At 33.8% G+C, this 15,736-nt stretch overlaps 2 protein-coding genes across 11 annotated transcripts in view; one reads left to right on the plus strand and one right to left on the minus strand.

The window, feature by feature from the left end:
- The window catches only part of LOC129744023 (uncharacterized), a 724,779-nt gene that overhangs the window by 194,003 nt on the left and 515,040 nt on the right, over positions 1-15,736 (plus strand). The gene's annotated exons all lie outside the window — the stretch shown is intronic.
- On the minus strand, positions 1,451-13,014 carry LOC129744026 (cytochrome P450 6d3-like). Its single transcript, XM_055736342.1, has 2 exons — positions 11,647-13,014; positions 1,451-1,611 (listed from the first exon to the last, which is right to left on the minus strand). Exons 1-2 carry the CDS (start codon positions 12,959-12,961, stop codon positions 1,451-1,453), a joined length of 1,476 nt encoding a protein of 491 aa, XP_055592317.1. The 5' UTR covers positions 12,962-13,014.

The raw sequence follows: 15,736 nt of genomic DNA on the forward strand, positions 1-15,736 counted from the left end.
TAATGTATGTTTCGAAACTATGGTGAGCTACCGTAATCTAAAATCATAATTTCAAAAGTGAATCTCAAGATCATGTAACAAAAAAGAATTTTCGTGCAATATTTTTGGAATTCTGAAATGGTTTCTATTCCCTGGATAAAATGTTTATAAACAAATTTCACCTTTCCCAATGATATAATTTTGTTCTCGATGAATAACCAAATTTGAACTACACAAATACATGCTTATTTACGAAATAGCCTCCACTGTGTATGTTCAAGTACATCAAGAAGTACGTCGGAAAAGTTAAGCTAAAATACAGCCACCTATTATGGAACACTTTAAGCTGGTCATGGAAATTTTTCTGCTATTTATCAAATTGAGCAAACCGTTGCAATCTTCTGCTTCAACACATCGTTCGCCCTAATTCATGACTAATTAAATTATCGGTTTTTGATCAAAGCTCGAATGGGTACACAATACTGACAAAAATTAATTTTCTCAAACTCCACCACGTACCATTTGGTTTTGCAAAGAATACTTCCAACCCCTTGTAAGGTGATCAGGGGTAAACTCACACTTGGATCGCCCATCCCATCTGAAAGATGCCCATAAGAATCGTTCCTGTTGCCAAAAGTTGTCCCAAGCTTGAACCAATACTATAGAATGAATCCTCCGGCTCGAGTTTCACTGTTGTAAAATGTTCTCCTGGAACAGGAATTACTTTCGATTGTGCAGTGAAAAAAGTTGTCCGGGCAAGAAAATGACTCCCTCCCATCCGATTTGGAGTAAAAGTGCATTCAATTTTCGAGCATAATGTTGCTCTTTTCCGGAGCGGAAACGGTTAAGTTTGTACCGGGGACCGAAAAAAGGAAGGAAGGATGCACTCTCCCAGGGGGGATGTTCCCCTTCTTTTGAAGCGAAAGGATGCAAGGGGAACCATTCCTGGCAAAGGTATCCCATTTTCGGTAAGATCTTAAACCTGTTTAGCCACGGAAGTGTCGGAGCAAATTATGGCTCGAGTAGCGAGAATAGTTGTACTTAGCTACCTCCTTCGGAACACGATCCTGACTTTACAAACTTCACGAAACTACACGCTTCCGGAAGATGTTTGATGTTGTAGTGGCAAGTGAATGATGGAAAGCTTCAGAGATAGAAAGAGAGTCCCAGACGCGAAAAGACCACAAATTTGCTATGCTTGAGGTGCTCCAACTTTGCACTGGTTTCGAAAATTCTCCCGACGGTGATGAAAACTGCAAAGCTCGAACGGATTTGGCAGAAGCGACTTTTCGGTTGATTATTATACGGATTTGCTGGGATGGAAACATGGCTAGAAAGTTTTCTCGAAAATTAATTTGGCAAGCAAACCAGTTGTAACGGGCGATTACTTATCTAAGTTTTGGGGCAGTCAGAAACTGAGCTAATACGAAAACAAAAAGCTTCGAATGAGTTTTTATTTCAAAACATTTATTTACTTCCTCCTGGTGATTTTCATCGGAATGCCATCCTTCGGAACCAACGTTACGGAACTGGCACTGTAGTTGATTTTCGGACCGATTGTTGCTTCAAAGTTGAATTCCGACAGCAGCAAGATAAGCCCAACTTTGCTCACGTTAACTCCCATGCGAATTCCTGAAAGAAAAAAACAAAAAAAAAAATATGCAGAAAATTTTTCTTATAAATCATCAAATATGTCAAATATTTAACATTAAAACTGACAATAAATATTGAGAAGCCAACAGAATTAAACCTAAATTCATAGATCGAGTTTCAAATTGAAACAAGACAAATATCACTTAATTTTTTTTATCAACTGAAGTCCAAAACAGACGTGTTTGATAACAAACGTAGGATCGATGATCTTCGAAGACGGGTAGCAGCTCATCCGAGCTTAAATTTGTAGTTTGCAGAAGTTACTGGAGTGAGCACTGTGTTGTGAAATATGACAAGTAACGTAACGTTACTCGCAGAATAAGCCTCAAATTTAAAAAATAAAAATCTGCCAGAATCCAGGAGCTAGATTCAAAACTAAAAAATCGAAACTCAAAAGAATAAAAAGCTTGGTTTTTTTTTGAGAAAGAACATTATAACTCCTTAAAAATAGAAACTCTAAATGTGATGAAAATAAGTTGAAAAGGGCAGGCTTGCTGGCATCTAATAAATTTCAAAGAACGTTTTGTCCAAGGTTGTTTAAGCAATCAACAACAAAATTTTAAATTTTGAAGCGTTTTGGGATTTTTTATTTTTATCATACTGTTAACCAGCTTTTTGATTAACAGTCATAAATTTAAATTTAATAAAATAAATCATCCAATGTCATGTTTATTTTTACTTTCAGTATATGACATTTTATAATGAGGAATTTTGTTGAAACTCGTTGTGCTGAATCAGAACAGATTGAATCGCTTTCAAAACTAAAAGTGTTCACAGCCACAAAGTAAAATTATAAGGAAAATGTCACACTAGGCTTAAAAATTTAAAAAAATTACATTGGATAGCCGTATCATCTAAACAAATAATGGATTTTAGACATTCTGTTCAAATACTCAAATTTTTTTAGATAGTTCATAGATTTACTAAATGTTGTCATGAGATATGAGAGTCTTGAAATATTCTGATGAAATATTTTAAACTAAGATTTCCAGCGTTTTTAAAAGAAAAAATAGAGTTACCAGAAGTTTTGAGTCACCATATGCAATGGTTTTGCAAAAAATGCACTTAAATCAGGTTGAAATGTATTTTTTTATTGGTTAAAAAGAGTTAATTTGTTCTTGGCCAACCAGTTGCGCAATTGAAAATGCCTAAACTTGATTTTAAATACGATTTGTAAACCGTTAGCGTCCTCAAGTATTAGACATCATTTTTTTTTAAATTTTATTCTCTTTGGTTAAATTTCCAGAAAATACAGGCGAGACTTGTTTACGGAAAGTTTCTGGTTGGAATCCTGCCAGATGACCGCTATAGAGTTCGCTCTGCTGTCCATAACGAAATTTTTCGAAGTATCTCCCCACAAGAAGTCCAAATATTTTGCGCACGATTTGAGCACCGCATTTTGTTTATTTTACGATGGGCAGTTTTTCTACGTTATATAAAAGAAGCCAAATCTTTTTAAAATCAGCTACACGAACCAGTCAGAAAAATTAGATTCTTTAAAATACTTCTTCTATCCATATTTTCGAATTGAGCTTGAAAAATCCTCTCACATTCCCCTCACTTCATTAAATCAATCGTTTTCAATTCCATTCAAAATTATAGCTCACTATTGGATCCTCTAAGACTTTTTAAACAATTTATCATGTGAATTTTGGCCATATAGTTGATTTCCAGCTGTTTTTGAGTCTTTCACTGGAAATTTTATGGATTTTTCTCGATTCTGCTTACAAAATTTTTCAATGATCTTCACTATTGGATGCATTTTCAAAAACCACAGATTTTGCAAAAAAGTTTGTTTACGTATGCATTACATCACTAGGTAGCTTCACTGAAAATATTATCAATTTTCATCCATGCATTCAAAAGTTATGCACAAAACAGAGTGTTGATTATTTTTTCCGAATTCACTTCTTATAACTGTTTTCTCGCTGCTCCTACTGCTTTGAAATTGGAAAATTGGAATTTGCATTGCGTGAGAACAAAATATTTAAGACAAATGAAAAGGATACATTCTCTGTATAAAAATACGCATTTTTCCATACAAAAACTGAAATCTAAACCTGGGTACCTTAATCTCATTTTAATAAGCTGCAAAAAATCTGTCATTCATTTTGACCAGAACGGAAATTTTTGAAAATACAGGTGTTTTGAAATACGAAAAAAGATGGAATTCAACCAACCTTAATAATGCTCAATTACACAGTCTGCACACATGACATAAAATTAAGAAGCCAAACGACAGGCTAGAAAGTGTTTACGTTTTTTTTGGTTGAAATTTATTAAAAATAAATCATGAACAAAGATTTTACGGAAATACATATAAAAAAACGATCAAGCTTGACTGAAATTAATTCTCTCAATTTGAAAAAAAAAAACAATTTATAAAAATCGAAGAAATATTTGTAATACGCAATTAAAATAACAACCGTTTTCCGGGAAATCTTCACAAGATATTTGGAAAGTATTTTAAGGTTTCAGTTCTAATTTTTATTGTGATCCATCTTCGAATCTTCTAACTAGACAACTGGATCCAATTTTTTTTTCACTCAACTTTAAGAAAATTTAAAATTTAAAATTAGGAAGGTTCTTCAAATTTGTATAGCAAAATTAAATCTAGAATAAATTTAAAAAAAAAACTAAAAACAAATTCAACACTTTTAATTTTTTCTTTATGCTGAAAAGTTGTTCAGTGACAAAAATTTGGATCTTTCCATTTTGAATTGTAGTTTAATCCTTCAATATACATAAAACTTGATTAAGAAGAGTTCATAAACTGTTAGTCAATAAGTTCAGCAATCCTATTTCAAAACCAACAACACATCTTTCGTAGTTTTTTTTAATTTCTGATGTGTGATGAAAAAATCAGTTATTACAACAACCTGAGTGAGACAACTCGAAAATACATGCGCAATTCCGGATATAATTGATTTCAAACAGTGATTCGAACCAATAATTATTGATTATCGAACTGACGACGCAAATATCAGATTCGTTATTGTAAAATTAGGACCAAATTTGATAAAAGCTTTTGCAGTACCGTGATATATGGTGAATAGGGATACAAATGAGAAAATTGTTATGATTCAAATATCAAGTTTTCTAATATTAAAACAAAAACGTTCCATTATTGACTGCGTTAAAGAATATATAAATTCCACTGAACTTTATGTTGCTTGAATAAATTTAAAAAATAGTTCATTGCAGCATAACAAAATCGCCAAATTTCATACCATGAAGAGTACTGATTGCAATCACTCCAAAAAGTTATGTGAATGTTTTAACAAAACATTCTCTGGCCAAGTAATAGCGAGGTTAACCGGGACATGTTCATAAAAGGGTTTAAAATCCTCCAAAATTGTGGAAGATAACGTATAGCTGAAGAAAATTCTCTTTTAGGATGATCCTAGCAAAATGGGGCTTTCAGCTTTCTTAGGAAATCTAGAAATAAAATCTGAATTTTATTGGAGTTTTTTTGCCCCTGGAGTTAGGCACCAGGGGATTTTTTTTATTATCTGACGGGTTTGCGCCGGGGGTCTTCAGATTTTCCCCAAAATTGAAAATTTGGTTCATTTTTGCGACTTAAAAACATGTGTATTTTTTCAGATTTCTAGCACTTTTATTTTTTGAGTTAGCTTCGGTTTGATTTTTTTGAAAATAAAAAATAACCATTTTTCAAAGCTACATAACTCTGTTATTTTTCAACGGAAATTAAAAAATAGCACATCAAAATGCATTGAAATTTTAACAGCTTTCCAACTAAAATAGTTGAAAAAAATTAAATATTGACCTTCAACATGAAAAGTTGTAAACAAACTTTAAATGGCGTCTAAAAGTACCGTCTGCACCACCGAATATTTTGCAAAAAATACCGTTGTATAGCTCAATTTATGATGCAACTTTCATCTGAAGACATCAAAGTGGGCCATCAATTCCTTGAAGAGTTATGAAAGAAATAATGACAATAAATCTCTTTTTCTGCGACGAAAACGAACAACTGCACTCACATATGGAGGTAGCGCGCACTTCTAACAACATGGAAACAAAAGAACATATCAAAGCAGGTATAAACACTATTTTTTCGTGCTTTGTACACTGCCTCTACTCTCATAACAGTCCCATATGAATTTTCGTCATTTTAGGTATACATAGAGCTTCAAAATAAAACACTAAAAAAGAGGTTTTGTTCTAGAAGTTTCGTAAAAAATTATCAATTTGTGGCTTTCTCATATGAAATATACCCGAATAACAGTCTCATATGTGAAACACCACGGATTTGGTTACTTTTCAATGCTTCTTTCGGCGAAATAGTCTTTGATTTATTGCTGTGAATCATTTAAAAAAATAAAATTCGCTTGATGTCGAATGATGCACACTAGTTTTCGAAGGCAGGTCTGACTTCCTTAGAAATGACTTCCTGAGCGAAAAACTATCGGATGCAATCAAAAATCGTAAAAAGCTTCAACATACAATGTGGAATTTACGATATTTTTCCAGAAGTATGTTTCTTTTTCTGAAAATTGAATTTAGAAGTTCAAAAACGATCAAATTTAAATCTTAGAAAGTAGCTTGGTGAGAAAAAATACCCTGTATGGGACTGTTATGCGAGTAGATTTGAAAAAGGTTTCAAATATGGTCGATTAACAGTCCCATAATGAATAAAAATGGTGCGCTCGACCTTACCAATAACCCAATTTCGAAAATTTCAGGTCTTACGATTTATTATGACAACCTAGAAACGATTTTCGTTTATGCCGAAAGTGGTGATCACAATTTAAGAATGTATTTCAAAACAGGAAAAGCTGATTTTCTTGCTTGCTTGTTTTTGCATATGGGACTGTTATGAAAGTAGGGGCGGTAGAGTGTTGCAGCTAAACTAACTTCATGTTATATTCAAAAATCTAATAACTTATTTGTTTATACCCAGTTTTGTACTAGGTCACAACAAGTTTTGCGAATTTTGCTGTCATTTTGAGAAGTTTATGCGCTCAGCTTTGCATCCGTAATTCCCCAGATTTGATTTAAAATGGACGGTGGAACACTGAAGATTCGTTTGTGAGCAATCAAGGTAGCAGAACACTGACGACGAGTTATGTTCGTTCTAGTATGGTAAACCTCAAAACTGGGCGAATGGAGAAAACGAATACGGTAAAAGTATCATATTTTCAATGCCATATTACCTACAATGGGAATGATGCTTTTTACAGCCTGGGCTGGCCATACTGAGCTCTTCGATTATTTCTACATTTTGGTGTCCAGTGCTTAGCTCCCGATATAAAAACTATGTAAAGCACGTCTATATTTCATTTTTTAATCACATTTGTGTGATCCCAAACACAGGGACTGAACCTTTTACTATTGGCATTGATTATGCTTCACAATGATCTTTGATCGAAAAGTAAATAAGTTATATACCATATGACCAGGTTGTAAAAGCAACATTCCCATTATTTTTTATATCACATTAACAATATAATACTAAGAAATTTGGTTCAAATTTAAAGCCAGCTATGCCGCAAACACTCTACAAAGCACGAAAAAGTAGTGTTTTTTACCTGCTTTGGTAAGTTCTTTTGTTTCCATGTTGTTAGAAGTGCGCGCTACCTCCATATGTGAGTGTAGTTGTTCGACCATTGTTTGTTCTCGTCGCAAAAAGAGAGATTTATTGTCATTATTTATTTCATAACTCTTCAAGGAATTGATGGCCCACTTTGGTGTCTTCAGATGAAAATTGCATCATAAATTGAGCTATACAACGGTATTTTTTGCAAAATATTCGGTGGTGCAGACGGTACTTTTAGACGCCATTTAAAGTTTGTTTACAACTTTTCATGTTGAAGGTCAATATTTAATTTTTTTCAACTATTTTAGTTGGAAAGCTGTTAAAATTTCAATGCATTTTGATGTGCTATTTTTTAATTTCCGTTGAAAAATAACAGAGTTATGTAGCTTTGAAAAATGGTTATTTTTTATTTTCAAAAAAATCAAACCGAAGCTAACTCAAAAAATAAAAAAGTTAGAAATCTGAAAAAATACACATGTTTTTAGGTCGCAAAAATGAACCAAATTTTCAATTTTGGGGAAAATCTGAAGACCCCCGGCGCAAATTGTCAGATAATAAAAAAAAATCCCCACCACCATTACCAATTCTTCGAATATCACTCTAAGGCATAGGTCGGCAACCTGCGGCTCGCGAGCCACATGCGGCTCTTTGGATATAAAGCTGTGACTCTTTAGCTCACTGAGCAAATATCAAATATGTTTTAAATAAAATATTTATAAAATCGTGCTATATCCAAGGTTGCCGAAATCACAGAAAAATCTGTAATTTCACAGAATTTTGAGCAAATTTTCATCACAGAATCTGTGTCACAGAACACAGAATTTTCGAAAAATTCACAGATTTCACAGAATTATTGAATTTTGATTGGATTTACAGAAATATAATTTTTTTTATCAATATAATATTTATATTTCTTACCTTGAATTAGAAAAAAATGATAAAATTTGTCATGTTGATTGATTATTCTCAACTAAAATGTTAAAAAGACCCAATTTATCATAAACTTTTAATGAAATTGAAGGGAACACATCTCAGAAAACCATCACAGAATTTTTGGGTAAAATCACAGAAAGTTAGAATTTTTTTTCTTTAAAACACAGATTTTTTTTCGGCAACCTTGGCTATATCCACTATTGTGTCTTGTGACACAAACGGATTTTCGTAGATCCAGAAGAATATTTTTAAATTGCATCCGTTGTAGGAACAAGCGGAAAGGATCAAATAGCGAAATACAATTTTTTGAAGTCATATTTTTTTCTTTTCACTCTTTTTGAAGCATCAGCAGAGAGATCAAGATATAATTTATCATGAACCGTAAATGTAAAGAATAACAAAATGTGTGTATATTTTTGAACAAATCGAACATAAAATCTGAGCTACAGTAGTTCTTAGTTTGCCTCTGTTTTTTTACAACAACGTAACTCCTCTATGAAAATTTATCAGTTGAAATTTCCAAAATCTAATTAGAATTAATCAGTCATTTCAAAAAATATTTACAACTTTGACGCCTGGTAACATAAAAAATTAAAAAAAACCAGCTCAATCCTATTCTCTTTAATTGAATTGAAAACGATAATGTTAATGTATCTGAATAGAGATACCTCATTAGCATTCCAGATTGCCCAGTTTAATCCGAGCTTTCCCGGATTTTCAAAGAAAAAATTTGTCAAATGCACGGTTCTGTCCGGTTTCCAGCATATTGAGGAGAAAGCCACGCTTTTGCCAGGATTGTTAACAATTTCAACGAAATTCTAAATTTCAACTTGTTTTAGCGAAATAAATTCACATCTACTTTTTGGAATTTTGAGATGAGATTTGAGAAGTTCTTTGGTAAAATTCATTTTTCGTGTGTTTATTTTTCAGATTTTCTCTTTCATTTTTATGAAAAAAACCTAGAGTTTTCCTGGACCTACCCGATATTACACGGTTTTGAGTTTAAATTGAAAAACCTAATACGCGGATTTGCACGGCTTGGATACGTGAAAAAAATTGGACAACTTACTCAATAAATAACGGGTTGAAAGTGAAAAGAAACATGAAATTCAAATACAAAATTCCAAAACTAATAATTGAGGATTATATATTCACAGCTTTTTAAACTCAGATCAGCATTGAGAAGCAGTTTGTATTATGTATTATTAAATTGTATGTATTTTAAAAAAAGTAAACATATGAATCTTTAAACATACTGAAAATTTCAAACGTTATGCCTGCATCCAATATTTACCAAAAGCCCACAAATTTTGAACGTAGATTCAGTAACGGACTTTTTTCATGTTTGATTAAGAGTTAATCACCGTTGATTTGTTTTTATTAATTTATGTTTTCGAAACTTTAAAAATATCTTTGAACTGATTTGCCTTTTCAAATCTACTGTTTCCGTATTATTTGTTCCGAATTTTCAATGAAGGCTACAAAATGACCTTTTTGTCAGATTTTTTTCAGTTATCTAAGCATTAACAAGCATTGATCAATAATTTACGATGTACTGGATTTCAATCTTCATTCAATTGGACTCACAATACTGAAGAATCACATGTAACATAAAATGAGATTTTTTAATTTACCAGATGCATACAATTCTGAAGACATATCCGCTTAATGTCATGAAGCTAGAAAATTCTACCAGTTGTCAGGAGCATAATTTTAAAAGATTAAAATTTTGGCTAAATAAATTTCAGTGGAATTTAACCAAATACCACTTGGTTTTTGGAAAAGGTTAGCTAAATCTCTGGAATGTCATAAAAAAGCTTCATAAATTTAAGAAAATTCGATTCCCTTTATTTTGATATTTTAAGTAACCTTTTCTTTGCTGAAGAAATCATAAATATTCTGCTTATGATAAGATGTTCAAATCATTCACTTCAACATTATGCACAGAATTCATTTAAGCTTGATGTGTATTTTGAATTTACTTGACTCGATATTTGCCAACGCGTTAAAATTGATCTAAAATCAAAAGATGTTACATGAGCTGACGATCCAGAAGAGAATCCAGATTAAAAAGATTTGAAAAAAATTTCCAAGAGTTTGAAAAAACTCTAATGGCTTTAAAGTTATTTTCGTAAAAATAATGTTCATTATCATTCATTTTTTTAAATAAACAAAATTACAAAAAATCTTTAATGTTGCTTTTTCAAACTCTGAAATTTAGAAAATTTTAAGTGTTTGGCTCATTCGACTCAAAAGGTTGCCGACCACTGCTCTAAAGTAATAAATAGGGGTTGGAAAAATTAAAAAGAATATTCATAAAACGAATAACTATGAACTGATTTGCGTTCTGAATGATGGATGGTAAAATGAACGAAATTTTAATGTTGAACAGCTTTAAGTACAAGAGTTCCTGCCCTGATGCATCCCACCAATCCCAAGCAACAACACATTTAGTAGCAACAAAAAGAATCTTGAAAAAATTCAACATAAACTTGTTCAAATTTAAATCAGAGTAACTCTGAAAGCTTATCACTAAAAACTTATTTTCACTCTCTGATGAGTCAGTGGTTTTGTTTTAATTTTATGTTCAAACCATTTAAGGATGTAGATCTTAATAACAACATTAAAGCATGGATCATCCAAAATCTTGACGCACTGTTTATTATACCATACCGCTTCTAGTTGTCGGATCTGGAATTTTTGACAGTACTTTGTTTGGAAATGTTTCCTCTATAAGTGCTGAAAATTTCATTACGATTCGTTTTGTTTCAAAAAAGTTACACGTGATAGAAGTCGCGAGACGAAAATAATTTTAGACACCCACTTCAAAAACCCGATGTGGTCTGGGTAAAAAAATCGTGAAATCTGATTTTGGGAGGCTTCCTGACCAAAAATACAAAGCCACTGGTCGGGGTGATGTCCCCATCAAATTCAAATTCATTTTTGACAATAACTTTGGCGAAAAGTGTTTGATCTGGCAAGATATTTGGAGCTGCAGACGAAAAACCCCCAGGTTTTTTGTGAAAAACAAGGCCATGGACTCCGAAATGAACGAAGAGGAGTACCTGTAAAATGTTTTTTTTTCTTACATTAGTTTTCACAAAGGACCAGTAAAGATTTCGCCAGATTTGGCAAGTTTACAGCAAAGAGGTACTACAGTGGTATCGGGCCATCTGGTGGATTTTGTCGAAAAGAACATCAATCCAACCAACTGCCCTCAACTCCGCCCTATCGAAAAATTTTGGGCAATTGTTAATCAGAAGATGAAGAAGAAGAAAACATTTTTATTTCGTCTACATAGCTCCAAGATAGACCCTTTTAAATGTGTCCAGATTTGTAGTGATCCATGCTTTAGATTTCGTAAGTGATTTCAGGCTCGAGATATGGCTAGTTCCTAAGGATCAAGTTCCCCCTCTCTCCTACGAAAACAGCAAACTGCTGTTACTTAAGTGTGAAACCTATGCAGAAACTTTTTTACATTGTTTATGTTACATCTGTTTAGTGTTGTTGTTACTTGTTACCTATACAATTCCGTGGTCCTTCCCCAAAAGGATAGTAAGCCTTCTCGTCGTACTCTTTGGTGGCTTCATCGAATCGATCCGGATTGTACCGGTGAGGTTCGCTGAAATACTGCTCATCCAACCCATAGGCTTCCAGAGGAATTATCACTTGAGTTCCCTTACGAATGACGATATCCGAATCCGGAACCTGATAATCTTCGGTGCATTCTCGGTTCAGAATTGGTAGTCCCGGGTATTTTCGCAGTGTTTCTTTCACACATTTATCGAGGAATTTCATCTCTTTGATCATATCGTAGCTGATTTCGTTGTTGTGCTTCTCCATGACTTGGTCGATTTCTTGTACCAAACGTTGCATAACTGCTAGATTGTGGGTCAGTTCATGCAAGGTGAAGGTTATGGTCGCTGATGACGTTTCTGAACCAGCAGCGTAGAACAAAAACACATTTGCAGCACATTGACCTATACTGAGTGATAATTCTTGATTTTCGTTATCACTCTGGCGCAAATTGATAAGCTGCTGAATGAAATCTTTTCGGGTCGTTTTGGTCTGTTCACGGTGTTCTATTTGCTTGGTAATAATTTCGGTTACGAATTGAATAATACTCGACGGCAGCGCGGTAGTTCGAACGATTTTGAGCAGCTCAGGGCACACAAAAGTGGCAGCGGTGCGGAAATTGGTGGACAAACTAGGACGTTGGGCTTCTTTCAGCGCAGTGCTGAAGGAATCTTCTGGGTTCGCGATACAATTAGCTTCGAATCCGAAAAACACGGACGCCACAATCTCCATCACATATCGAGAAACAACATTCCGCATTTCGATGACTTCTCCAGCATCTGCATTCTTTTCCAGGGATTTTTGAAGCTTATTCCCTACGTGAAGAATGGTTGGCATCATTTGTCTTAGCTGTCCCGAGGTAAAGATTGGAGTAAACTTATTGCGTAAATTTCTCCATCGTTTTCCTGGAAGAGCGAACAAATGAGCGGAAAATGGATCCCCCTTTTCATTGCAATAAACTCCACGATCGTGGAAGCTGTTGAAGTCCGTCGTCATGATACGATGGGCCAGGTGAGCATCTCTAATCAGAATGGCTGGTTTGAAAAACAAATAAATTCCAACTAGTCGACCGGTCGTTTTTCGACAAAGCTCACAAATAGCTATTCCGAATGACTCTTGCTTTCGAACGACCGTTTGTAAATTGCCAAACGGAATGTGTGGCTTAATATTTGGCACTCCATGTCGCTCCCAATATGAGTAGAAATACCGAAGCACCAGCACAATGGCCACCGCGAGTAACGCGACCGAATAAACAATCATCTCTTCCCGGTAGAACGTCGCGGAATGAACTGCGGCGATTGATGAAATATTTTTGAATGATGTTTGGAAGCGCCATCGCCCGGTTGAGACCAGCTGCGTAGAATAATTGACGAACTAAATTATCGCGCTCTACAAGAGCATAGATAGCCAGAGAAGATAACGGCCGCGCTGATATATTTTTGGAACTGACCAGTTCCACCTTGATATGTTTAAGCTGGCAACCATTTGGATGAAATCAATATTTTTCGAGATTCTTATAAAAAGTTTTTTACATTCCGTTATAAAATATCAAAACTTCAAACTTTTTTCCATAAATACCTACTTCTAAAGCATCACCATTCAACTAATAAAATCAGCATACCTACACAAGAGAGTTTAGAACACACCACATGTAAGTTAATGGCCAAGCTGATTTTCGACTTTATAGTATGAATTTGTTTGGTATGATACGTCTCAAAATGGAAGCCGGCCGCGCGGAACCGGTTTTTTTTTCGATTGTCACGAAAGTATTCGTCGTCTCAACCCACGTCTAATTAACTCTATGCTGTTGGGTTTCATTCATGGTGCGTTTCAATGAATGTTCTATCTGTACATACATAAAGATATCATTCTTTTTTTTTTATTTATTTTTTTTTTAAATATATCTTTATTAGTACCAATTCATCATTACATTTATATTACATTAATACATTAAATTAGGTGTTCAGTTCAATTCAACTTTCAGAGCCCTATAGTTTAATAATCACTAAAATTTATTTATTCGACTTAAATTTGCTGAGCGCAATCAAGCATTTTTATAAAGGAGAACATCCTGTAGTGAAAAAAAAAATATTTTAAACTAAAAACTAAAGCTATCCTAAAATTAAACTAATTGTAGAGAGAGCGAATCTCTGCGATGGAAGACTGCATCGATTTGCCTCTGAAGTTGGAGATGATTTTGTTGGCCATCTCTTCGATAGATTCAATGCCTGCAATCCGATGAAGATCTTCGGTGCTGTGCCAAGGTGGAAGCCGCAAAATCATTTTCAGAACCTTGTTCTGAATCCTCTGGATGGCTTTCTTCCTCGTCGCGCAGCAGCTAGACCAAATCGGAACTGCATACATTATCGCTGGTCGGAAGACTTGCTTGTAAATAAGCATCTTATTCTTCAGGCAAAGTCGGGATTTCCTGTTGATGAGAGAATAAAGAGATTTAGTGTATTTATTACATTTAGATTGAATATCTTCAATGTGATTCTTAAAAGAAAGATTCCGATCAAGTGTGAGTCCCAAGTACTTCACGTGATCAGACCATTCTAATGAAACCCCATTAAAAGTTATGGAATGATTTTCATTAGGTTTTAAAAAATTTGCTCTTGGCTTATGGGGAAATAAAATAAGTTGAGTTTTGGAAGCGTTAGGAGAAATTTTCTACATTTTCAAGTAATTCAAAAAGGAATTTAAATTTTGTTGCAATCTACTGCGTACCACCCGTAAATTTCGACCTTTGGCTGAAAGCAAAGTATCGTCAGCAAATAATCTTCTACCTTTTCCTTCTGGGACATCAGGAAGATCAGAAGTAAAAATATTGTATAAAATAGGCCCAAGTATACTACCCTGAGGGACACCAGCTCTAATGGGTATCCTTTCAGAGCATGAATTTTGATAGCTTACTTGCAAAGTTCGGCTAGTCAAATAATTTTGAATAATTTTGGTGAGATATACAGGAAAATCAAATCGAGCTAATTTAGCTACTAAACCTTTGTGCCAAACACTGTCAAAAGCTTTTTCAATATCAAGAAGAGCAACACCAGTTGAATAACCTTCAGATTTGCTAGCGTTAATCATATTAGTTACACTCAAAAGTTGATGTGTAGTAGAATGTCCATGACGAAAACCAAATTGTTCATCAGGGAAAATAGAATTCTGATTAATGTGAATCATCATTCTATTCAAAATAACTCTCTCAAATAGTTTACTTAAAGAAGGAAGCAAACTAATTGGTCGATAACTTGAAGGCTCTGAAGCACTTTTTCCAGGTTTAAAAATTGGAGTTACTTTGGCATTTTTCCATTTATTGGGAAAATAAGCCAAGTGAAAACATTTATTGAAGATTTTAACTAAAAAATTTAAAGTGCTTTCAGGCAACTTTTTAATAAGAATATAGAAAATCCCATCTTCCCCCGGGGCTTTCATATTTTTAAATTTTTTGCAAATCAATTTAAGTTCATCAATATTTGTCTCACAAGAACTTTCAAACACAATTTGCTTAGAAAGAATATCATCAAATTCTAGGGAAATTTGAGCATCAATTGGACTCACAACGTTTAAATTAAAATCATGAGCAGACTCAAATTGTTGGGCTAATTTTTGAGCTTTTTCTGAATTAGTTAAAAGAAGTTTATCCCCATCTTTTAAAGTAGGAATTGGCTTCTGGGGCTTTTTTAGAATTTTAGTTAATTTCCAAAATGGCTTTGAGTAGGGTTTTATGTCCTCTACTGCTTTAGCAAAATTTTCATTACGAATGAAATTTAAACGACGTTTGATCTCTTTTTGAAGGTCGCAATAAATTAATTTCAAATAAGGATCCCTAGTTCGTTGAAATTGGCGTCGACGAATGTTTTTCAGTCGTATCAAAAACTGAAGATCATCATCAATTAAAGGTTGATTAAATTTCTGTTTAACTTTAGGTATTGAAGCGGCTCTAGCATTGACTATTGAAGTTGTCAAAATTTCTACAGCCAAATCAATATCTTCTATTGAATTCAATGGAACGTTTACATCTAAATTACGTTC

This window comes from Uranotaenia lowii, chromosome 2, assembly GCF_029784155.1.
Source record: "Uranotaenia lowii strain MFRU-FL chromosome 2, ASM2978415v1, whole genome shotgun sequence".
Classification (NCBI taxonomy): domain Eukaryota; kingdom Metazoa; phylum Arthropoda; class Insecta; order Diptera; family Culicidae; genus Uranotaenia; species Uranotaenia lowii.